Source organism: Argiope bruennichi, chromosome 2 (assembly GCF_947563725.1).
Source record: "Argiope bruennichi chromosome 2, qqArgBrue1.1, whole genome shotgun sequence".
Lineage (NCBI taxonomy): Eukaryota > Metazoa > Arthropoda > Arachnida > Araneae > Araneidae > Argiope > Argiope bruennichi.
In genome coordinates this window covers 138,638,163-138,663,445 of record NC_079152.1, presented here as the reverse complement: position 1 = coordinate 138,663,445, position 25,283 = coordinate 138,638,163, and the positions used below count along the sequence as shown (strand labels likewise).

At 28.8% G+C, this 25,283-nt stretch overlaps 1 protein-coding gene across 2 annotated transcripts in view; it reads right to left on the bottom strand.

Annotated features, from left to right (window-relative positions):
• Positions 1 to 24,364, bottom strand: part of LOC129961672 (homeobox protein orthopedia-like) — a 72,764-nt gene extending 48,400 nt beyond the window's left edge. The window contains exons 1-2 of one of the 2 annotated variants that reach the window (XM_056075200.1): positions 24,162 to 24,364; positions 12,282 to 12,589 (exon numbers count right to left, since the gene is read on the bottom strand). In XM_056075200.1, coding sequence (XP_055931175.1) covers positions 12,282 to 12,589; positions 24,162 to 24,201 — 348 coding nt within the window. In that variant the 5' untranslated portion in view covers positions 24,202 to 24,364. The remainder of the gene's footprint in view (positions 1 to 12,281; positions 12,590 to 24,161) is intronic. The other variant, XM_056075201.1, reaches the window with a different exon arrangement.
• Positions 24,365 to 25,283: the final 919 nt, after the last annotated feature.

Sequence of the window (25,283 nt, the reverse complement as noted above, 5' to 3'; positions counted from 1 at the left end):
AACTCGATATATTTGACCAAATTTCTTATAATCAAGGGCATTAAGACGTACAGCGATAATTGAAAGTAAGAGCAATCGGATAGAATATTCAAAATTAAAAATTTTATGTAAAATTTCAATTTGTTATATGTCGTATTTTTTAAAAAGCATGCGAACATTCTTGGAGTCCAATAAAGAGTAAGTTTCAATTGGTGTCAAATATCGCTTTCATGTTCGTTTATTTAAGAAACGGATTTTCATAAAAGGAGAAAGATGCGATTTTTCGATTTTTCACAATATGAATCTGAAAGTATTTTTTAATTATGAAAACCATTTTAACAGTTTTCTAAAATAAAATAATAATATAAATATCTACTAATATGGGATTGAAATTTTCTACATGCTCTGATTATTTTGATTTTCGAAGAAAAGTAAGTCAATGCGTAACCGAAGAGTACAATTATCAGTTATACATTTCAAACATTAAACATCTGATAACTAAATATACATCCCATAAAAGCTACATTTCAGATATCTTTGTCGAATTAGAAAAGAAAGAGATATCGTAATGTCACATTTAAAAAGTATCCATGAGTTAACTTATGCCATTCTTAAAAGAACTCTTCAGTTGGTTTAAAATTTATCTGCTAATCTTAATTAAAAACTGACTGCAAATAAGTAAATAATCAGAATGTATTTTATATTCAGTGATGCCGCCAAGCAATTCTCCCCAAGGAAAAAAAGTTAAAACAAAGAAAAAAATTCTATCCTTTTTTAATAATTCAGAAATATTTTAAGTGAAATTAAACCTATTTAAATAGTATTTAAGCGACAAAGAGATTTAACCAATAACATTAATATATTTTAAATATCAAACGTAAGATACAAATAATTAATCGATATAAATTTGATAATAATAAAAATTTATTCATCATTCCGAGTATATCTTTTTGTATTTAATGTTGAAAATCTATTGTAATTGACTAATGAATGAGAATGATAAAAAGATACAATCAATATTACGGTGAATAATTTACTAACAAACATCCATATTTTTTAAAGTTTGAAATATAAAATTTTCAATTGCATGTTTTCCTCTGTTTTAAACATTATATCTTTTACAATGTTTTGTTTTATTTTTTAATAATAATTATCAAAAGAAGCAAGACTTTTCTCTGTCGTCTTGCACTTACTGAGAAATGGTAAAAAATTAATGGAGGTGCAAAAAATATTTAAAAAAAAACGAAATATAAATTAAAAGCCCTAACATCTGGAAAATTTTAGAATTCGTTTCTTGTAATTTATATTGTAAATACTTATATAAAAATATACTGTGAAACGATACATTAATGATGCAACTTTAAAATGCAAACTGTTCATAATTTATTAGTAGCTTCATTATTTTGCATTTTTTTCCCGTTTTAATTTCTGATTTTGAGCGAAATTATAAGCATGATTTTGTTTAAACTTTCGATTGCAATTTTTTTAAGCATCTCAGTTACTTTCATTTTTATTAAGTAACATAAAATTGAAAGGATATTTAAAATTTTCTACCGATTAACATTAATGATGTTCATTACACTATCTTTGATCTTCAACAAAAATAAGAAACAAATTTTGAAAGCGACAATCTTTCAATCAATTATATGACGGTTTCTTTGCAATTTCACGCATTTCAGTGCAAATGGAGAGGCATTGGTAAGTAATAAGTTTTCTATATGAAACGAGTTGAAATGAATAGGAATAAAACATGCTTTTAATGTATTTATTACGAAAAATAAACGGAAAATAAAATTTTCAATATATATATATGCTATTATTGATAATAACAGGTAAAAGAAATATTCGAGAGTGAGGTTTGTCAAACCCCTCCCTTTTTTTTAGAAAATTCTACTAGAAATTTTTTAGACACATTATTGTAGGTATTCCTTTGACAAAAAGTTTTAGAAATCAGAAAAGAAATGAATGTAAGGTGAGTGCAGTTGGATCAAGTGTACAGAATAATTTGTTTTCAAGATTGAAATGAGGGCTTCAATGTCGTTAATCTGCAAGAACATCAAATCAGTTATCGAAAACCAATGTCTAATTTATTGGTAGATTCTGTAGTGTGCATCTGTATTAATGATATATTTTATTATTTGGATGTCCAAACCTTTCTTATTATATATAAAACATATCATGATTGATCTTCTTCCACCATGGATTTGGACTCCTACTGATTTTGGTAATCTTTCCCATGTAAACTTGTCAAAAGCCTCGTGGGGATTGTTGCTCCATTAGAACAACAAAATTTATATTTGACACATATATATTACTGGTGAATATATGTATTTGGAATTTTTTTTATATATATTAGCATTGCTTTGCCTATCGATTACCAGTGTATAGAAGTTTAAGAACAAAAACAAAAATCATTTTGTTTTGTTTCCTGATTCCAACATTTTGAAATAAAACAGTATAAGCGGCGTCATAAAAATTATTCTTTAATTATTAAAAATGTTCATCGAGTGGTGGAATAAATAGTGAAGAATTAAAAAAAAAGTACTGTTTTTCTTGTTAGATTTAAGGGAAAATAATTTTTTAACACATTTCTTTAAATTTATTCGAACAATTTTAAATAAAGGAAAGTTTATAAATTTCTTGTAATAAAATATTTTTGTTTGAATCTGTTTAGCAAACTGATAAGTGTTGCAATTCCATACAGTAAGACAAAGTGTGTCTTTATTTAGATGCAAAATATTATAAAGCAAACAAAGCCTTCTGAATATTTTTGAGAAACTGTGCAAAGGTCTGTGATTTGACAAATAGACTGTTCTTCTAATTCTGCTCTTTTAATATTCATCCTTGCAATAAGATTGACAGTTAAAGCAATCTGTCCAATTTTCGATACATCGTGCCTCTTCCAGAAATTTCTGAACATCCGTACGTTTGCTTTCCGACAGAATTGGACAATTTATTGGACAAAATTGGACAGCGATGTCTTTTATCATAAAATTTCGTTTCAGTCTTATACCATTTCTTCATTTAGTACATGCTATTATGATAAAGATATATTATTTTTATCACAATTTTCCCCTTTAATGGCTATAAAATGGGAAATGGGACTATTATCATACAGTGCCCGAAAAAATTATAAGGGCACACGAAAAATCGCCAAATCTAGAAGCCTTGTTTACAGAATCGTATGCAAATTTTTGCAGCAAAAATAGAAGTAAGACTAAATTATTTTATGTGTAAAGTAATTAAAATTTTCAATTTTAAATCTGCTAAAATTTAAATTTTGATTTTTAAACCTAAATGAAAACGGAAAAAAGTATAAGGACATTGCTTTTTCTCCAGTAATTATTTAAAAATTTGCATGTTTGAAAGCATAAAATGACAATTCCGAGTTAAAAGATTCATTTGCGAAAAGAATTTCCCACTCGGCGACTTTCAGTGTGAATTTTTAAACGATGCCCAATGAACTCAACTTTCTGACTCTGAAAAAGGAAAAATTGTTGCTTTTCGAGAATTTGGATTAAGTGGATGGGAAATTTCAAAAAGAATCAAGAGATCTAAAACGGTGGTTTATAATTTTCTAAAAAATCCTGGGATGTATGGTATGAAAAAGCGAACTGGGAGACCAGAAATTCTCACCCATCGACAAAAAAGAATGATTGTAAGAAGAGCTTGCGAGAAAAGAGAAACCGCAAATGAAGTTAGACAAAATTTGAGTTTACCATGCTCAACAAGGACTGTTCAAAATGTTTTGAGTAAACATCCTCAAGTTTCTTATGGGAAATTAGTGTCAGGCCCCCCTCTTACAAATCATCATAAGAAAAGAAGAGTTTACTTTGCCAAAAAATACATTTCTCTTGGTCAAAAGTGGGCTGATGTAATTTTTTCGGACGAAAAAAAAGTTCAATTTTGATGCCCTGATGGTTTTCGTTATTTTTGGTATGATCTGCGAAAGACCAAGGAAGTGTTTTCCAGGCGTCAATATGGTGGTGGCTCGGTTATGGTATGGGGCGCTTTTGCGGCAAATGGAACCACTCCAATTGTATTTATCAACCGTAAAATGAATTCGGACAGGTATGTTGATATGTTAGGAGAAAGTTTGTTACCTGAAGCGCCACTAATTACTTCAGGGGACTATATTTTTCAGCAGGATAATGCTTCGATACACGTTTCTACGAGTGCAAAACTCTGGTTTGAAGTTAATTCTGTAAATTTACTTGATTGGCCGGCGAGAAGTCCCGATCTTAATCCAATCGAAAACTTATGGAGGCTTCTAGCCCGAGAAGTTTATAAAAACGGCGCACAGTATCAATGTACACAACATCTTGTGGTCGCTATCAAAGACGCTTGGGAAAAAATATCTGTGGACATTTTAAAAGATCTTTCAGGATCTATGACCTCTCGGCTTATTCAAGTGATTAAAAAAAAAGGTAGTTTTCTTGATTATTGAAACATTTTTTAAGTATTTTGCAACATGCCCTTATAATTTTTTCCGCATTTCCTTTAATGTTAAATTTTGTAAAATCAATATTTTGAAGCTAAATTATGTTTTTTATGTGGTATAAGTGTTATCACAAAATTATGCAGCAGAAGTAAGAAATATAAAAAGTTCATTTAGGTAAAAAGGAAATAAAGCATATTTACATGTTGTCCTTATACTTCTTTCGCGTACTGTATACTGTACTCTTTTACCGTATATAATAGGAGCTTCAATTAGTTACTCAAATGAAAACTCTCAGAATTTTTCTGTCTTGTAAGCCTCAACATTTTGTTTAGTATTATTTCTTGTATTTCCTTCCTTTCGAAAAGTAATTTAGATAAGTATTCTTAAATGTATGTTATTATAATGAAGAACTCAATAATAAGTATACAAACACGCTAAAGATGAAGAAGTAAAAAAACCACTGTTTCCAAACATTATGCGTTTATTATATCTCAAAACAACTAACGAACAAACTTAAATTTGTTGAAATTCTCTGACATTAATACTTTTTGCAATATATGCATACATACATACATGTATATATATACATTTGCGTAAAAAATGAAATAAAATTATATTAAAATAAGCAATTTGTGCTTGTGTGTGTGTGTGTGTGTTGGCCCTCCACAGGAAAGACCGTTCGATCTACAGCTACCAAATTTGGTATATGCATAGCTTGGAGGTCAGGAATGTGCACCTGGGGTCCCTGTATTGAATTTTTAATTAGAATTTTAATTATTAATCAAAAACTAACTTTCCCGCCAAAAAATATTTTCTTTTCTCCACCGCCAAATGAGTAAGGCTTCAGTTTTTTCCCCACGCTAAAGAGGTTAGGCTTAACCTCTTTTCGGACGATTATTTCAAACGATTCTGTTTATTTTCTTGGTGTTTGGCGCTTATGAAATTAAACATTGTTAATTAATCGATCTTTCAGATTCATTCTGAAGTACTTTTGAATTAAAATAAAACAGAACAAAGGAAATTAAAAATTTCTAATCTGCGTAGCGTTACCCCAACTGGCGTAGAAAATTCACGCATTTGCGTTACCATAATTGGCGTTGAAAATTCACGCATGCGCATTGTGCTCTGATTGTTGACAACTCTATTTTAAACGGATACGGACTTGGTTTTAACGGCTTAACATGTTTTCGACCGATTATTTCAAACGATTCTTTTTATTTTCTTAGTGTTTGATGCATTTAAAACTAAACATTGTTAATTAATCTATCTGTTCATGATGAATCTGAGAAAATTTTGTTGAAAACTTCTTGAGATATTACATAAATTAAGAAAGATATTCTTTAGTGCCCATAAGGTTTAAATACTCAGCGACTCTGTTTTCAGTACTCATATTTTTTTTAAAAAGCTTCGTTTCAGTAAAAAATGTTTTTATATTAATTGCAGATTAATCATTTCCACTTTAATTTAAAGCATAAATTCTACGGGAGCTAACAGAAAATTAGCGATACATATTACGTTATGGTTACGTTACGTTTATATTATGAGTGAATGGTATGACTATCAAAATTTGAAGCTTTAAAATATTTTGATGAAAATACGAGTTACATAAAATACTTAATTATTAAAATTTTAACGAGCATTAAGATGGGTGAACAGGCTGGTTGCCAAAGGCGGCTAGTATATAATAAGAGTTAAATTCTTTGCAAGATATATGAATGTACATTAGGACGAATTCGAACGACTTTTTATTTCTCCTGAATTTTCGCTTTATACAATGCTGAAATTTTGCTTAAAATTCAGACTTGTTTCGATTAATTGAATGCCAAAAGTAAATTTATTGAATTTAATTATCATTGCTGAATTTTTTTTTTGTGAGTTAAATATATCTTTGTGACTCATTTACAATGACTTGCGCCCTTGGAGCAAATAAAATTTTGGGTCGAAACTAATTCATTTCAGGGAGGGAATTCACCTTATTCAATGGTATTAACATAAAATAATAATTAAAAAAATATTTTAAAAAACTGGGCACATGTTACACCGTTTTAATGTAAATTAGACTGTTTATTTAAAAAGTTAATTCTACAGTTGTCGTATAACACATTTTATTAAAATCGTTAGTTCATTTATTTAAAGTACTAATTTGAAAATTATTTATAATTTTTAATCTTTGTAATTCTAATAAGTAAAACAATTCAGTATTTGTTTATTCACCAACTAATGTCATGCTTATTTTTATTTTTTATGTTTACTTTTTGTGACAACTGATTATTAAAATTGAATCTTAATCGCCCTTTTTAGTTCAAATGTTCTTTTAATGTATTCATTTTTGAAATAATTAATATTTTAATACAAATTTCTGGATAAAATAATTTTTTATTATGGTTCACCAACTTAGAATTTAACCAAATTTCAATGTAATCTAGCTTTTATTGCTAACATAAAGTTTTATGCCTTTATTATTTAAAAGAAATAAAAGTATTCAATTATTTTACAAAAATCATCGTAAATAAAAATTATATAAAACAAATATTAACAATTGTATAAAATTATTTTAAACAAAAATTATTATTATCAATACATGAAACAAATAACATTTTTGCTGTCATTTTCAGAATTTATTATCAAAATTGTGCAGATATCTATTAATATGATCAAACAGAGTACAGTTGTAAGTAAGCATCAGCTTAATTTTTCTTTAATTTAAACTGCCTGCTTATTTAAACAAAGATAGAGACAAAAGAAATAATACATTTTTGAACAAACCTTATTTACCCTTCCTTCTTGTACATCACTTTAGTACGAGGCTCATGCGATTAAATTGATCTTAATAAAAATATCAGAATATTGGATATGAAAATATCGAAATAAAAAGTATTTATATGATTAATTTGTTAAAATTACGTCATCGACTTTCAAGAACATCAAATAAGAAGGAAGAGAGAGTGAAAGAGAAAGAGAATTCCAGATGCATCGATAATGTTTTAAGAAAACGTATCTTTTAAATAGAAGCAATCAGTAAAATATTGAATATTGAAAAGTCATGCGTTCGATCCTCTTCGCCAAGTTTAAAAATTATCGTGTAAAGTCGCATGGTTGGAACAATAATAGCGAAAACTTCTTACTAAGAGATCTCGTGAAATCCCTTCCCTTTCAATGGCGCTGTTTGATTTAATTGTTTCAGTAGTACTATTTTTATATTTTTCTATTATATAATTATTTTTCAGTTCTGATGTAGCATTTTCCCTACTGAAAATAGATTTGCTTTATCAACAAATTCATTGAGTTGTGTCTTCTTTTTGAAGTAGGTATATTTTTTTAAAGATCGATAGTGAAAAAAACTGTAAAATTTATTACTGAATTTTAAATAGCTTATTTTTTCTTCTTTTTGAATTTGCAATTTTTGTAACATTTCATGATATATTCGTTCTCTGAGTGTACTTGTATTACAGCATCGTTGTAGCATTTAAAATCTGAAGTTCACTGATTGAAGAAACCTCGTCATCAAAGAATTTTCAATATTCATTAACTACATTTGCTAGGCTTAAATCGTTCCATTAGTGCATTGTCACGAGCAACGATACAAGCTTATAGCAAAATCAATAAGATCCATGCTCACTTCAGATAGAGACCGCCATTGCAAATTCTCGAGGAAACTGCGCCGGCTATTTCGAACTTGTGCATTCATCGCAAATAAGATACCATCGAAGAGAAAAACAGTTTTGTAGAATAATGAGTAATTATTTAGAGTAGATGACAATTCGATCACTAAGCAACTAAGATGAAAAATTAAACTGAGCCGAAATCAAATACTAAATAATTTCGATAATCTTACAAGAGTATAGAAAATTTTCTCCCAGACTTTATATTTAACATAAGAATGATACTTACAATCTGTGGTTAAAGAGGATTTAGCCCATTTGTTATGCCAGAAACGATGTCAAATACCATTGAATTGTTTGAATTGAAGTGGTTTCAAGTGAGACCCATCATATGCTCCTCTTTTATTTAATTTTAGAATCCATCAAGCGTTTTGAAAAAGGAAAACAGATTTGATGCCAGAGTGCAGCATAAGACAATGCGCAATTAAAAGGCATATACGGTTTCGTCATTTGGAATGGGGTGAGAAATGCTTCTTTTATTTTGTCGCCTTATCTCGAAATATTCTCAGTTCACATGGCACAGTTACTTTCGAATATACGCATGAATATACTTTATCTTTCATTCATGTAATTATTTACTGAAAATCACAAAAGGAACTTGAAAATATCATAACCAAATTAATTTCAACTTTTAGAAACATTAAATGTGACCATTAAAAAAATTATAAAAAGCAGAATATTTTCCTTCTGTTTACGCCATGCCACAAAAGAACCTCAGGACTAACCGAAAAGTGTTTCATAATGCTGCATTCGCCCAACACGCCCAGCTCAAATGGAGCCTGAACCCACCCTGTCAGCGCTACCCTACTCGTTTCCGGAATAAATTTCATTAAACCCCCACCTGTCAAAGCCCTAAGTTTATTAGCTAACAAAGTGTTCATCGCGGGTCCATCGAACATTAAGGATTTAAATCACCGCTTCCATGGCAACATCAAACACCCCCATCTATGGATCGGGGGGAGAGGTTTCACTGGGGATAGGTATTCATTACTCTCTCAGCCTCGGTCTCCTCGGTGTCCGAAGTCTCCAGTTTTGTGACGAGTCGGTTGTTCCCTAATGGGCAGTCCGTGTTCCTCCTCCGTATCCTGTCATCTGCGTTACGAACTGCAGAAAAGAATTCCTGGAGGACATTCTGTCCTTTTGGTGGAACCCCGATCTCCTCTTCGGACAGGGAAACGGACTTCCTTCTTTGAACATTATTATTTTTGTTAGCTCCCTTCACCGATTCAAATACTTTTTTTTTTCAAATAAAAGCACAATAGAAGGCGGGAAAGAGAGAAAAGCGGTGCCTTAACAACTTTTTGACTCACACTCCCAACGTTACAAAGTTTACTAATGGAGAACGCATGTTTTTACGGTTTTTAAGGGACTCTTAGGTGGTTAGGGGATAATAAACGAGTTGTGTTTAGTTGTTTTCGAGTAGTGGAAAGAGGTGGAAGGTTTGGCCTCGGTGAATGGATAAAGATACATCTTTGTCTGTGTATGTATGTGTTTCTTTTTATGATTTGTTTCGCAAATTAGATGATAAAAAAAAAAGAGGAAAAGTACGGTTTGAGAGAAATCACGAACACTGTTTTATTTTGGATAAGTCTATTATTCATTCAATATTTCATTTAGTGAGAAACACTGTTTCATTATTTATCCATTCATTATTAAATCGCTTTTCGTTAAACCAATATGTGAATTAAATTTCTTTTGTCATTTCACTGCAAACTGTTAAAATAATTCATAACGATGCAATGTTATTCAAAATAAATCGAAATAATTTACCTCATCAAAAATCGAATAACAGAAAGACTAAAATGCAATCAATACAATCATGAGTGATGAATTCAAGTAAAATTTACTATAACGGTTACCACACTTCTGACTGCACTCAGCTGCACCTTTGACATAATATTGAAAGATTATTACAGTTTCATTAAGGTTATGAGATGCGATTGTCATTTATTTCATTCCCTTAATATTTAAGCACTTTTAAAATCCATTTTGATAATTTACTTTTTAAAAATTAACTTTCATTTTCAGTTAATTGTAAAAGTGTGCATTTAAACGAAAAAAGAACTGTTGTTTAACTCTTTGCACACCGAAATGTAATAAGAAACATAATTATATCTAAGCGAGTGTAAAAATCACTTTTAGTGTTTAGGAAGCTCAAAGATGATTAGACTTCTTGAAATTTCTGAAAATTAATGTCAGAGGTTTTGATATTATTCGGTTTTTATAATAATTATTATTTATTAAGAATGTGAGAAAAATGCATCTTTAGTGAACGGCGAGTCAGACTCTGCACAGGAGTGGAAAGGGTTAAGACCTTCCATTATTCATCATATAATTTGCGAGAGCCTCCCCCACCCCCACCTCGGAAAATCCTCCAGTTAATGGATAAACTATAGAATTTAAAATGAATTCTCTTCTTCTTTCCATCCATTTTCTCATTGCAAATTCTTCTTTTACGAATATTTTGTTGACGAAAATAAGATTTTTTATTTTTTGTTAATAAAAAATTGGTTTAACAAGAACGTATCGAAAGTACAAATAATTTAATGTAAAAGAATTGACGAGATTATATGACTTTTTATTAGTTATATTTCATGACACGGCTTTTTTCGAAGTTTATTCAAAGGTAAATTCAATACCTTCCATGTATAGGCAATAGATTAGCTGTTGACATTACACATTCTTTAACTTTTTATTTACTTCTTCATACGAATGTTTTCAGTTTTATTTCTAAAAATTATATTAAATAATAGGACATACTCTGAATAATCTTTAGTACAAAATACTAAATGATCGATCAAATGCACTGCTTAACTATTTGAAAACAGAATTAAATAAAAAGAATTCCATTTTTACAGAAACATTATTTTACAGAATTTATTTTACTTTCCGACAGAAAGCTTCCTTTCTGCTGATCAACGAAGCTCTAGATGAAGCATATTATATTAAATTGAACATTATTCAGGAGAATCAAAATCGTAGCTAAGTGTAAACGTTAGTAAGGAATGTATTCCAGTTTCGATTTGATGAAATCTTTTATATGAAATTCTAATTAAAGAAAGTAATATTTTTCTAATCAGATGCTTAGTATGATTATTAAAAATAAGGTATTTTTATATAAATTTAGGTTTTCTTGAGAAGGTGGTACTTTTTATTTAGAAAGATATATTAAGTACATTCCTGATATTGATAAAAATATTCGATGAATATAAGTCATTGATGGCCTCTTAAATAAGCCACAGATACATATCATTATGTAAGGTTAGGAAGTCTCTAAATTTAAAATCTGTTTTAGGCAGTTTATGTTTTAAATAAAATTTACATTTTTACCGGTTTTTAATCGTTAGTCTCTTTATTATTTCTTCCTGTCATCATAAATCGAGTAAATTTTTTAATCACTGAAGCTTTCAATAATATAATGAACATACAAGCTAGAGTACTAACTGTAGAATTTTTTTATTTTAATTATTTTCTACTTATTAATAATATCTATCTTTTGTCAAGGCTTCTATCAGGTGGTATCAGTGAAATGGAAGTAAGATTCAATTTATTTAAGTAGTAGATGATTCCGAAAACATCGCAACAAGATGTGGTCGTTGAGTGCAAAAATCCTTTAATACATCAGGAAATGAGGTTACAAAATTCCTTCTTTAAAAATATACAAGCCAAATTAAATAAAAACTGTCTAAAAAAGTAACAATTAAAAAAATCGTTTCCCTAAGGAATCATAATTTGAAAATATTTTATATTTTTTTTTCAATGATAGCTGCAGAATCATTCATTTAATAGAAAATAAGAAACGATTTTCTTACAATCTTTTCTGATGCATTTCTCACCAATGCAGCTCAATAAAAGCCTGAAATAATCATTATCTTTCATTGTAGAAAATTAAAGATAAAAAAAAATGACAAAGCAATAACACGCTTTGGATCAAATTGCTTATTACTACTGCATACACAAGTTCATTTGTTTAAGAATTTCTTCAACAGAAAATTTCTTTCTTTAACATTCTAACAATCAAGGACAAGAAAACCCTACTGATCAATTGGACAAATAATTTTGATTTTAAACCATGTTCCGGATCATTTGAATCTGAAGTGCTAATTTCACGACATATTGAAGAACATGGTCCCTCCCCCTTTTTTTCAATAGAGTATCTAAAAAAGAAAAGAAAATACGAAGAGAGAGAAATATCTTACTTGCACCCTGGATTCTGTGAGTCCTATGCGCATGGCCAGCTCTTCCCTCATAAAAATGTCTGGATAGTGCGTTTTGGAGAAGCTCCTCTCGAGCTCCTGGAGCTGTGCGGGCGTGAATCTCGTCCGGTGCCTCTTCTGTTTGACGGGTTTGTCGTTGCTGGTCCCCTCGTTGGGCCCGGGCCCATGGACCGGGGGGTTCGTGGACCCGTGCAGCCCGTCCAGGACCTGCAGCGTCCCGCTCCCCGCCTCGCCCCCGCCGTTGCTTTTGATCAGGCCGGAATCGTCTTTCGAGCCTAGGAAAGAGAAGGCTGAAATTGATTATAGACGTTTGTCGAAGTCCAACCAAAGCAGAAACAGCCAGCATCTGAGACTGCTCAAAGAAAAAAAAACACAATTTGTGCAGAACTTCACTTCTGTGAGATATCAGTCGGGTTACCTATTTCCTCAGAGTTAATCAACGGCAGGCACCATTTGTTTTCAGTACTTTAATTATGCTTGTTCATGTGTCTTCTTTTATTAACAAAAATGTACCATCCTATTAAGTTATTTAAATTATTTTAAATTAAAGAAGTCTCATGACTACATTTTACATGAAAACATAAATAAATATTTCATTTGCTTGGAAAACCTCTGTCAAATTCAAATTCGAAATTTTAACAGAAATTATTGTTTACGAATTTCACAGTATAAAGACATTCATGAATTATTTTTCAAGTTCTTATTAGAAGACCTTTTAGAAAAACAGAAACCTATATTTTTCTTAGATTTCCTCCACTCTTCGAAATAATACCGTTTTTTTATTTGAGTTACATGATACTTAGGAGGAGGATGTTTGATGATACTTAGGAGGAGGAGGAATTTATCAAACGTTGATACCAATTTACCTTGTGAGAGATGTTAATAGTTATAATTATTGATTTGGAAAGTTAAAACTAATGATGCGAATTATATATTAGTTGAGCAAACCCCTTGGGCTTCCCGAATGTATTTTTATTATGCAGCGATTTTAGGATAATAACGCTGATTTTCGCTTTCCAGTTGTCTGGACACCCACGAGCTGCCTTTCTCAATTTTCTATTACTGACTACTTTAGTTATGTTTCTAAATCTTTGGAAAGATAGCTGTACATGTTTGCTCAAGAAAGAAGAAACAGTTTTTTTTGTGGTTAAGATGATATTAAAAAATTAATTAGCATTTGTTTATTATGTAAGCATTTTTGAAAAATGTTATCTTAAAAAATTTTACAAAACCAGATTATTTTTTAAGTAATCAAGTGCTAAAATTAATTAAAGACTATTTAAAGGAATTGATTATAATCAAATTAGTTGATTAGAGTCAAAAAGTGCTCTAATGAAGATGAAAACATTATGCATAGTATATTTTTGATATATAAGAAGAATATTGCTTTTTTATTTGTTATTGGGTTCTGATTGGGATATATGTTTCATGATGATGTTTCAATTAAGGCTAGTCATCAAATTTCTTAATATTATATATTTTCAAAATTATTTCTCAATTTTCCACAATATGATAAATAAATTTAATTCCTAAATAAGCGTCTCTTAAATTCATACAGGCTTGTGATTATCTAAAATATATGTTGAAATCAAATTTTTTTATTAAGTTTTAAAGACAAGGTTAATTATTTACTTTTCTTCATTAATCCCTGCGTTAATAAGCTCTTTTAACTTTCTTCAATTTTTTTTCCTACCCTTTTAACGGTATATTGAAGTAAAAAGGTTCAAATAGACAAATAAATAACTCCATAAATCTATCCGAATGTTAAAAAAGAAACCCACTGTAAATTGCAAGGGATTTAAAGACATGAATCACACTTACACATAAATTCATTGTATGTTTCAAAACACAATAGACTCTTTCTTATCTCTGATTTAAAAATTATTTTGTTATCTATGAAGCACACAATAATACAATATTGCCACATGAAACGAGACACGGCTTTTAGAATCGTGTTGGATTTTAGATCTCCTGATTCGAAAAATATATCATTTGTGCAATTTTGTCAGTCAACGTATATGTGAGCGATTATTGGTTCCTATTTTATTCCAAATTAATTAAATTTTGAGACATTATTTTCCATTCATATTTGCAAATATAGCAGTTTGAATGTCAATCTATCAAATAAATTACAAAGTTTTATAAATTGTTTTCAATTTTGAAAATGAAATACTTTTTAAATGTCGAGACTATTACATTTTTAATGAACTTTTATTAGAAAATTGATAAAGTATTTGGAATAAAATAGCAGTAGATTTTCAATCCAATGCATTTTTATAACTACCAAATATTACATAAGAAATGCAAATTTCATATCCTTATAATAGAATTTTTTATTAAGATAGCAATTTTTAAGCAAATCTGAAACTTAAAAAGACATCTTGAAATAAAATTGTCAGCAATTCACTTAATTTAATTCAAAACCTGAAAAAAGTAGTAAGAAAAGAATTAGTTATTAAATACGATTTATTTAAGAATCCTTATGAAGCTAAAATTAAATGAAGATCAGATTAATGAAAAGTCTATTCCAAAAAGAATTTGACTAATTCATGGTTAGTTTGTACACATCATACATGCCATTCTAATTTAAATTTAAAATCCACTCAGCTTTTTTTTCTTTTTCAGTCACATCCTAAGTAAGCTCACAGTTTGACATTGTATGACACTAGAAACTATGTTCCTCAAATGCTTTGACATCTCGTAAACAGAAAATACCCATCTCCTAATAAATCCTCGTTATTATTCATTATTGATTCATACGGATAATAATTGTCAATAAGAATATTTGATACTTAACAATAAGTTTTAAATTTTGCCGAAACCATTTTCATACCGTTTATACAGTACGGAATAACAATTTTACAGCCGTTCAGCCATTTGGAGTTCTCTAGCATACTTAATTTTAAAAGAGAAAAAAAAATTGTTGAAAAACGAACATTTTTTAGAATTTACCAATTTGTTAATATTATTAAATTTGTCGATTGTTATTAAATTCATAAACTGTTATCATTTCAGTAAAAAATGCGCCTGTTATGTAAATGAAGCATAAATAATGACGAGAGAGAAAAATAACATCAAAGAATGATTGTAAATCAGTAAATTCCTATTTGTTATTCAATTTTACTTAATGATATTATCATTTAATTGCAGAATGAAATAGCTCAAAAATAAAGTTTAAAAATAGGAAATATTTGTTAATTATAAATAATGTCGATAGTTGTTTTATTAATTTGTAATCAGTTAATTTAAAGCTGTTAATTTATTAAACCTTCTGCAAAATGCTTGTTTTATGACATTTTAAAAATAATTATTCAGAACACAAATAAAGAAAGCTGAAGAATGTAAAATGTGTCATTTTTTTATTTATATCTGGAGGGAAAGAAATTTATCTTTTAAGAGAAAACATTCCAAAATTCATGATTTTCATTGAAGAAACTAGATTTTTTAATAAAATTAGAAGCTTAAAAATTTTTTAAAATATTTTCAAGTTATTTTATTCATTTTTATACAGAAAGAAAACTTTTAGACAAAAACCAAAGCAATCCAAATGATTTTAAATGATTTAAAAAATTGTAATCACAAAGAACTTTAACTAAGAAAATTTCTAAAAACTAAAGAAATTTAAAAACAGTAAACAAAATTACATCTTATTAAATTTCTATAAAAAATTAATAATGCTTAATATTATATATATTTCACGCTTTTTATTTTATTTTTAAGATCTTCCTGATTTTTTCAAAATTTAAATTCGAAGAGCTGTCTTTCTTCTTCCGCCTTAAAAATGGATCAACACAATTCATGCAATGGATGCATCCCACCTATTTCAATGCTGGAAAAATAAACTACAGCATAGCTGTCTTTACTATATTATCTCAAACGTTTACTCAAAACATGCCAGCCGTGAAAAGTATTCGAGTTTTTGTTATATTATAGGAAAATGCAAAAATATACAAATATTTTTTCCCTTAATATATATGTTTTTACTAAAAAATTAAAAAGAGATTTCACATAATATTCCTTAATGTTTGAATGATAGGCAATCTATGAATTCAAGAATTGCATTCTATGCCTCATGTTTTTCTGCAGTGTGCAGTTCAATATATCATAAAAACTGTCTCATATTTCCAATCAAAGTGCCAAATTTTTTAAAAATTTAAACTTTAAGTCGCTCATAAAATGCATTCGGCTTATTTGAAATATTAAATAACTGAATTTGAAGTTTATTTGTTGGATAAGATCATTAAAGCAAAAAATAAATTATTTTCTGTCTTTGGGCATCACGTGTTTAGAACATACTTTAATTTTGTGTTTTTCATATTTCCAACTGAATTTCATTAATAAAGTATTTTTCAAAGGCTCATTTTTTAAAAACTTTTTATGTGATGGTTGATATTCAACGAATAAAATGTCCTGGAAAAATCAATAAAATAGTTAAAAATGCATTTTTTTTCTTTCTAATTCTCTGAGATGCAAAATAAACTGTAATTATAAGTCGTAATTTCATATATCTGCAATATCTTTTAAATTTCTTCCTCTAAATTTAAATTGCCTATCTTCGGTAAATTTTATTATTTACAAATTATGTTTCAATGATGCTGTTGGAATATTATGTAGACTCTTCTGCTTGGGCTATTTAGACCTCTCCACTTTTTCTTTTTTATGCCTACTCTTTTTTTTTTTCCTTTGGCTGTTTTTAGCTTCTAGTACACAAAATTATGAAGAAAAAAAATTAAATAGCTAGTCCTTTAACAGCTATTTAAATTCTATATTTTTAAATTTTATTTATGAGCTTTTACCGGTGTAACGCCACTTTTGGCACACACCTAATCATCATCAGAATACATCAGAATATCGGCAATATGATATGCAATGAAAAGCATCATAGATAATTTTTTTAATTCAAACCATCTTATTTGAAGAATTACTGATTTGACTGTGCAGTGAAAAAAAATCTTCATACATACTAGGTATAAGCATTACGAAGTTAATGCTTACAAAAAAATTTAGTTCATATATTTTATACTATTTTGCATTTTTAATTTAACAAATCTTTCAAAATATTTCCATTACTTACAGTCATATTAAGAGAAGGAGTCATATTAATCTATTAAATAATTTAACACTGTTGACATTTTTCATAATAGAAAAATATGTAATAAATATTATAGATGTGATAAATATGTAATAAATATTATTGGACGACTTTGAAGAGGAGAACTGAATTAAAAATTAACATGGTGGATTTTTCTAATATAAGAATTAAAGAATTTTTTTTTCTTTAACAATAACACCGAAATATGGAAAAGTCTTTTTTTCTTCATGTTTTTCGCCAAATTAATTTTTTTAGTTTTTTCGCCAAGTTGAGACTGAATTAAATAAAAATTATGTTTTGAAATTTGGATTTTAAAAGAGCCCATAATTTATTTATTTCTCTTTGAGCTATTTGATAAAATTTCAAATTTTGATTTATAGTATGAAATGGATATCTGAAACATAGCTATGCTTATACAAGATTAAAAAAAGGCGAATAAAAATAACAAAAAATGATGCATTTAACATATAATATTTTGATTTATGAGACTAGAAACGAGGCACACAATTAAAAGTTATTACTTCGATAGGTTCGTGAAATTAGATGAAATTTTGAAAGAAATAACTATTTAAATAATCATTTGCATCTTTTCTGAGGATTATTTTACAATGATTTTTTTCATTTCTTGAAACGAAATTTTTGAAATGATGGTTCCTAGTAGTAATAATTACAATAATATAATAATTATTAAATTGTCATTAATACTAAGAAACAAAGCTACATGGCGAAAAAGAAACAGGAATAGTAATAAAGAACCCCTCCGATATAAACTGAAAATAAACTGCGAAGTAGAAAATTTGATGAAATTATGGAGTAAAATGTATACAATTTGTAAATCAGAAATATTTCAGTAATTATTTCAGTCGTTTTCGCCTATTTATTTTGATTATCAAATTTTACTTATTCGGAATTTTTTAGCATCTCATCTAGTAAAGCTTATACTCATTTTAGCGTCGCCGAACTGCGATTTAACCTTTTTCTTTTATTAATACTATTATTCCGTTCAGGTTTTATTGTTTAGTTGTCATTATTTTGAATTTTTTTAGCGTCATTAGTTTTGCAATCATTGGGTAATAATTATTTTTTCTTTATTTAATCTTAACTGTTTTAACAATTTGAAACCTAACATTGCACTTTTCTAAATTATAGTCTATTCATTTGAATTTGATATTTTATGTAATGCATACATCAGAAATTAGTTTGTTAAATTTGACTAAATCTAAAATTTATAAAAAATAATAAATAAATAAGCATGAATAAAAGAATCTGATCCATTGTTATTCATTAGATTGATTAGGAATAGATCAGATTAGGAATAATTATAAATCTATGAATAAGACTTGTGAAGATTTTGTTTTGAAATCATACTACTAAATAGCATTAAAAGTGGTAATTACTTTTACTGAGTAATCTTCACAATAAGATTTCTAAGTTTAAACTGCATAAGAAGAAAAAAACTATTAATCAAAAAGATATAAAAATGTCTTCTTCACATTTTAGAGACACGTACTATTCGGTCAAGTACAAAAAGTACCACGAGAAGTTTTATTTGAAATTTAAAAAATTTAGTATGTTAATTTTAAATTGCTTTGTGTTTAATATCTTGCAATTTCAACAATCGGTCCGAATGCTATAACGTTCTATAATAAAGATACTTTCTGTTCTGATTTTTCGATAAATTCTCCAAAAAATTAAAATAAACAAACAAAAGAAGAAACTAAGGTTTCAGATTGATTAGAATATTTCAGAGTGATGAAACTATAAAGAAATTTGCATGGATTCATTCCTTATTAAGACAAAAAGAAATTTTTGAAGCACATGCTCGACCGATTTTAAAAGTTAATTGCAAACATAGCGTACAGCTTTATTGCGTTTTTGAAGGCATGCACATAGTTGTTTGCTGAAGAACTGATATTGATACTTGTTCTTTTTTTTTAAATCTAGAAATTTTCTTTTCTTTTACCTGTTTGTTTTCAAAAATCAAGAATTTCAGTGCAGGTGATTTTTATTCTGTGCTTTACTTAAGTCATTGTATTTTATAGCGAGAAAACAGGCTGCATTTATTTAATCAAGGCTATGAAGAAAAAAACCGCTCATCTCCCCGATGCATCTGCGATAACTTTTGTTTTCAAATTACTTCGAAACGTTTGTTAAGGTGAAGAATAATTTAAATGATATTCTAACTTTTAACTTAAAAGAATAAGCATTAAAAAAATTTAAACTACTTCAATTTCCCTAGAAAAGGGAGTATTGTAAAGAGACTGTTTAGATGTGATACACACATCAGAAGAAACAGTTGAAGATAGATCATAACTATCCCTTAAATCCATTTAATTGCATCCAAAACTCTGACGCTTTAAACGCAGAGAAAATCCGTCATCTAAAATAGCAACTATATGTATATGATCAATGGAATCCTAAAGCCAATCTTAGTCATTCTGTTTCTTTACTCTCTCATAACTTTCGAGATTTTTATTACTTTAAGGATATCAAAATTTTAGATACCTTTTTAAAGATTTCTTTATTTTATCATTAAAAAAAGGGAGTAAATCTACGTATTTCATGTTCCTTCCCTTTGAAATGGGTGGCAAAAAATTTTAAATTTAAAAAAGTGACAAACATTGTCATTGCCTTTAATTTTTTCTGCCGACATATTCTCTAAATAGTGAGTAAACCAACCAATTTAACATAGTATCATAATTTTTAAAGATATTGATAAAAGGTTCATAAGGCAAAAATGAGGACATTCAAATGAAAATGCATAATTTTTAACAAAAGATCACTGAAATGTTTACTTCATGAAAAATAAACCTTTATTATAAAAGCATGATCACATATTAAAAAAAATACTAATAAATGATTGATTTCTACTTTTCATAGAATATTTTTCCTGAAAATATTAAAAATGTTACCATTTTATGAATGAATGAAAAATGATACATCCCCAATTTGATAAATTAAAAACAAAACAAAAATTTGAGAATAAGATGCTTATTATTAATAAGGTTTCAACAGCAACAAATTACATTAAAGGAAATTATTATAATTAATAAAATAAAACAAAATACTTTGAAAAATCAAATCATTGCATCGCAATAAGAATCTGGTTTGTAAAGTTCACATAGAAAGAGTTTCCTTGAGATTTAAATCGAATTTTCTGAATTGGTTCATTTCTTAAGTTTTACCCTTATTGTTTTTGTATATTCTAATGATGATTAAGTTTTAAAAACTTAGTCTAACGTCCTTAGAATTCAAATGTATTATAAAAAGAAATTTTTTTACAGAATTTATAAGGTAAATTTATAAAATTTTATTTATATATATATATATATTATTATGTTAAATATTGATTTTAACGAATGAAAAAATGTATAAAAAATTCTAGTGAAGAATTAGAATCGGTGGATTATTATCAATTTGTTGCTCATTTAAGCATTTCTCGAAGCCGATCCATTGTGGTATTGTATTTATTTGTATTGATATAACATTTTTGAACTGGAATAAACAGTGGCTGCGAAGTTACTTTTTCACCATATTTTAATCTGAAATGTAAAGGGCATTTTCTATTTCGGAATATACATTTTTTATATTATTATTTTTGTCTCACAAATGGGTAAACATCAAGCGAAGATGCAATAGTTGCAGAGTATTTGCTTTCATTGATTAATTTGATGTATTTTTCATTCGATTTATACATTAGCTTTATATCAGAAACAATTTTACACATAATGTACTAATAAAAATATTTACAAGACTAATAGAAAAACACACACGCAAAGTAGGCATGAATTCAAACTGCTTCGAAAGGCATGAATGCAAAGATTTGCACCTCTCTTTAAGGACATTACTGATTATTTTCTTAATTTCACCAGTAAAATAATTTATGTCATTTATCCATATTTATAAAACTATGAATGTGTTGGTTAAAAGCCTAAATGACTTGAAATAAAGAGTAGAATAACTACATTTTTATTAAATTACACTCCTTATGATTCGAAAAGACACAAAACATTATGATAATTTTTTTTCCTAAGTCATAACATATGGTAACATCTTAATTACAATCACAAGAAAAAACAAGAACTTTTCTTTGTCCCCCTATTAGATTTAGTTAACAATTAAGTGATGTTTGATGGATACACTTTTATGCATGAAAATCGTTTCAAATATAATGAGCGAGACGAAAGGTATTCCAGTATCATCTCTTAATTTTGTTAGAAAAAATTTGTCATTCCTTCAATTTTATACACAGACAGTCGTTTTTTTTTTTTTTTTTAATTCAATTTCAGTAAAAGGAAAGCAGAACTACAAAATTAGGTATTTTTCGAAAATCTATTTCAGTAAATTTTGATTAAAAATTTATTCTTGCAGATCTGATAGGATTATTTTCGTTGTTAGAGTAATAGTTACTCGATTTATCAGATCTTACGTTTCTACAATTATGTTTTTACAAATAGTTACTACCAACAAATATTTGAACATTCAAATAAATTATCAAAAAAAAAAAAAAAAAAGATTTCACTCTTCATTTGCGAAAAATTTATTTTCTTAATAAAATTAATTAAAATTATTTTCTTTATAAGATTGAAATCGAATGAAATAAGAGTGATTTTTCCTTTTTTACTTCGGTATTTCCATAATACAATTACTTATTAAATGTAACGAGAATCTTATATAAAAAAGTTTTGTTATTCAACTCATTTTTTTACAATTCATTACCAGTTCTAAAAAGTAAACAATAGGGAAGAATAAAAAGTATCTTTGACATTTTAATAATTTTACTCGTTTTCTTGATTGCAGATATTTTTCTTTTTACCTTTCTTTTGTATTCAAAATAAAAGACAATTTATGACATTTTTGAATTATCTTTACATTGATATTAACTTTCAAATTACATGAAGAATGCTTTGTGTGATATTAATCATTTATCATTATTTGTTATAACATAAAATCAAATTAAAATAGCTTAATAAGTTGTTTTAAAATAAAGTTATTAGCAGGCAATGAAATAATAAAAATGATATCTTGAATTTATATTTTTTAATTATGCATGTACATATTATCTAATTGACTTTTACTATATTCAAAACACAATGCAACTTAAGCAACTAAATTTCAAACTTTTTAAATAAATTTCCATGAAGTTCATGATAAATAAATCTGTGAGATTTACTATAAACTAAACTAAACGAATATATTCTAAAGGAAATCACTCTGTAATACATTGAGAATTTCAAATTAATTATATTATAAGAAGATAAAACCAAATGTTTTCCATTATTATTTCTAAATCAATGTCATTTTTTTTTCAAAAGAAAAAAACAGGTTTTTCTCATTAAAATGGAATTTTCTGGTGCATTTATCATCGTTGCATTGAAGGAAGTAAAGAGTTTCTGATTGGAATGAAAATAAGTAATCATCTTTAAAAGGTTAGACATGGTTAATTTTTATTAGAAATGATTAATTATTATTTTTTATACAAAAAAAGAATTGAATATATAAACAAGAATTCCTTTGAGTAAATGAAAAAAAGTTAGTACAAATAATGTAATAATACTTTTAAATCGATTATAGTGAGTTAAATTACATGAATTAATAATTTTTTAATTTTAAATTAGTGTGTTTATCCCTAAAATGATGAAAACAGATTAAAATCATTTTTTAAATAGATGATCAGAACAATAATGTTTTGGTGGAATAATATAATATCTTTGTTTTCTAATCTTTAAAATGAGCTGCGATTGATTTTTCTTTTACTTTCTAATACAAACAACGAACCAAAAGAGGTTTTTATCTAAAAAATTATCATTAAATATGATATAAAAGATAATTAAGAGTTATTTATATAAATTAACAGTTTTAAATGAAAAGCAATTAAAATTTATATACATACATATATATATGACTATCTATGCATCAATTAAATATTACTCTCTAAAAAGTAGTCATATTTATAGCAAAAAAGTGCTTTACATGTATATTTAAGTGGTTGGTTTTTAATTTCCTGGAAACTTCTATTGACAGGATAATAGTGTGCCATTTAATTCAAGAGTCAATGGAGAGAAATGCCGAAGAAAAGGAAGCCAGCCATCATACCTTCTATGGTAGGATATATTTCTGATACTTAATTTATAATACAAGTATTATATGATCGATCATTTCAGCTTTTCTTGCGATTTCTAATATAATGAATCTAATATTGTGTTGAACAAAATATTTCAATGAAACATTGAGGATCTCTTAAAATGGATTCTTCGGCAATATGAAATGTTTTGATCCCTGCTTCGTGTTCGGCATTATCTTCGATGGATCAGTGGGAAGTGATGATAAAGACATTACCTTTTGTCGCTCGAAATTAATGGATGGGGGTCGTGCTGGACTGGCAGATTTTTCCGACGAGTGCGGCAGAGGAAAGAAAAAGAAGAGGCCGCGCGAGCAGAAGGAGCGGGCAGTGCTGAAGTCCGAGTGGCACAGCGGCGGGCGTGTGTCAGAGGTGTTGTTTATTTGGTGCAAAGAAAAGAGCAGCGCGTGCCAGAACGAAAGAGAGCAACTGCGCAGTGCCCGCCGTGGCAAATTGCGTTCAGGGGAAGAGAGCGAGAGAATAGGCTCGGAGGCAAACTAGTTAATCCCGTTTCACAAATTTAATCAAGGAGCAAACCTATCAAATCAGAAGGGGCTAATGAAAGGGCGAAATAACTCAATTAATTGTGTTCCGCCGCCAATGAGGAGTGAGGGAGGGGTAGGCGAGGGGAGTGAGGAGCGGTGCTTACCTAAGGGAGCCGTGCCTCCACCGTGGAGGTTGTTCAACATCCTGACGGCAGGGTCTTCGGGATTGTTGCCGCCACTGTAGAAGTAGGCGAACGGGACTGGACTTCGGTGGGCCACTCTGTCTCCTCGCGTCTCTCTAATCGGCCGAACGAACCTTCTCCTACTCTATCCTGGTTCTATCAATTCCCCCTTCCAATTTCGAACGGGAGAATGGCGAATGGGGCCCCCCGTTTAAAACGTTCCAATATACTGCGTTGAGAACGTTCTCCTTTTGTTCTAGGGCGTACGGCGGGCCGCTCCGACCAATCAGAGCGCGTCGCGGGCGCTTGTCAACTATTGTCACTGTGTGCCGCTCGTTTCGTTCTCTCCGTCTTCGATCGCACCGCCTCCGCCCCCTTTAAATCTTTCTCCCACCCCCCTCACTTTTACAATGCCTTTTCGCTCGCTCCCGTCTTGTTGTGTGGGGAGAAGTATGCGTGGATAAATGGATACGCCTTCGACCGAACGTGATTTGGAGATCTTTGCCTTACTTTTTTTATGATTGGTGGGGTGGAGGGAAGACTATCGCTGCCTCCTTCTTAAGCTTATCCCCCCCCCCACCTCTCCCGGAAATGGCACGATTTGGATCTCGGTTGTCTTTCAAAACAATTCTCTCACTCTCTTTTGTCTTCACGCTTAAGAGTTAGAAGATGATTAGTTAATTAAAGAATTTAGATGCTGATGTGTTTTTGTTAGTACTCTTATTACTTTTTTTTTTTATTGTTATTCTGAAAGAAGCCGATATATTCTAATGTTTATTCAACATCTTTCAATACATTCAGCATTTATCTCTATATGCAAGCAACTTTCGAAATATTTCTAACCTCAGATATTTTTTCGCAACTCGACATTGTGTTTTCAAAGTGGTTCCTTTGAAGTTCCTCAGAAGGTTGTGAAACTTTTAAATAATACATCAAGATTGCTAGAAAATGAAAACTGTTGCGGACAAACTGTCAAGGACAAATGCAAAATTTATAAACAAGGAAACCAATTACGGTTGGTTTCTATATTTGGCTTCGATGCTGGATTTCGACAACTGTCTTTCAGAAATTCTTATAAAATTGTTTTTCATTTCTTAAACTAAG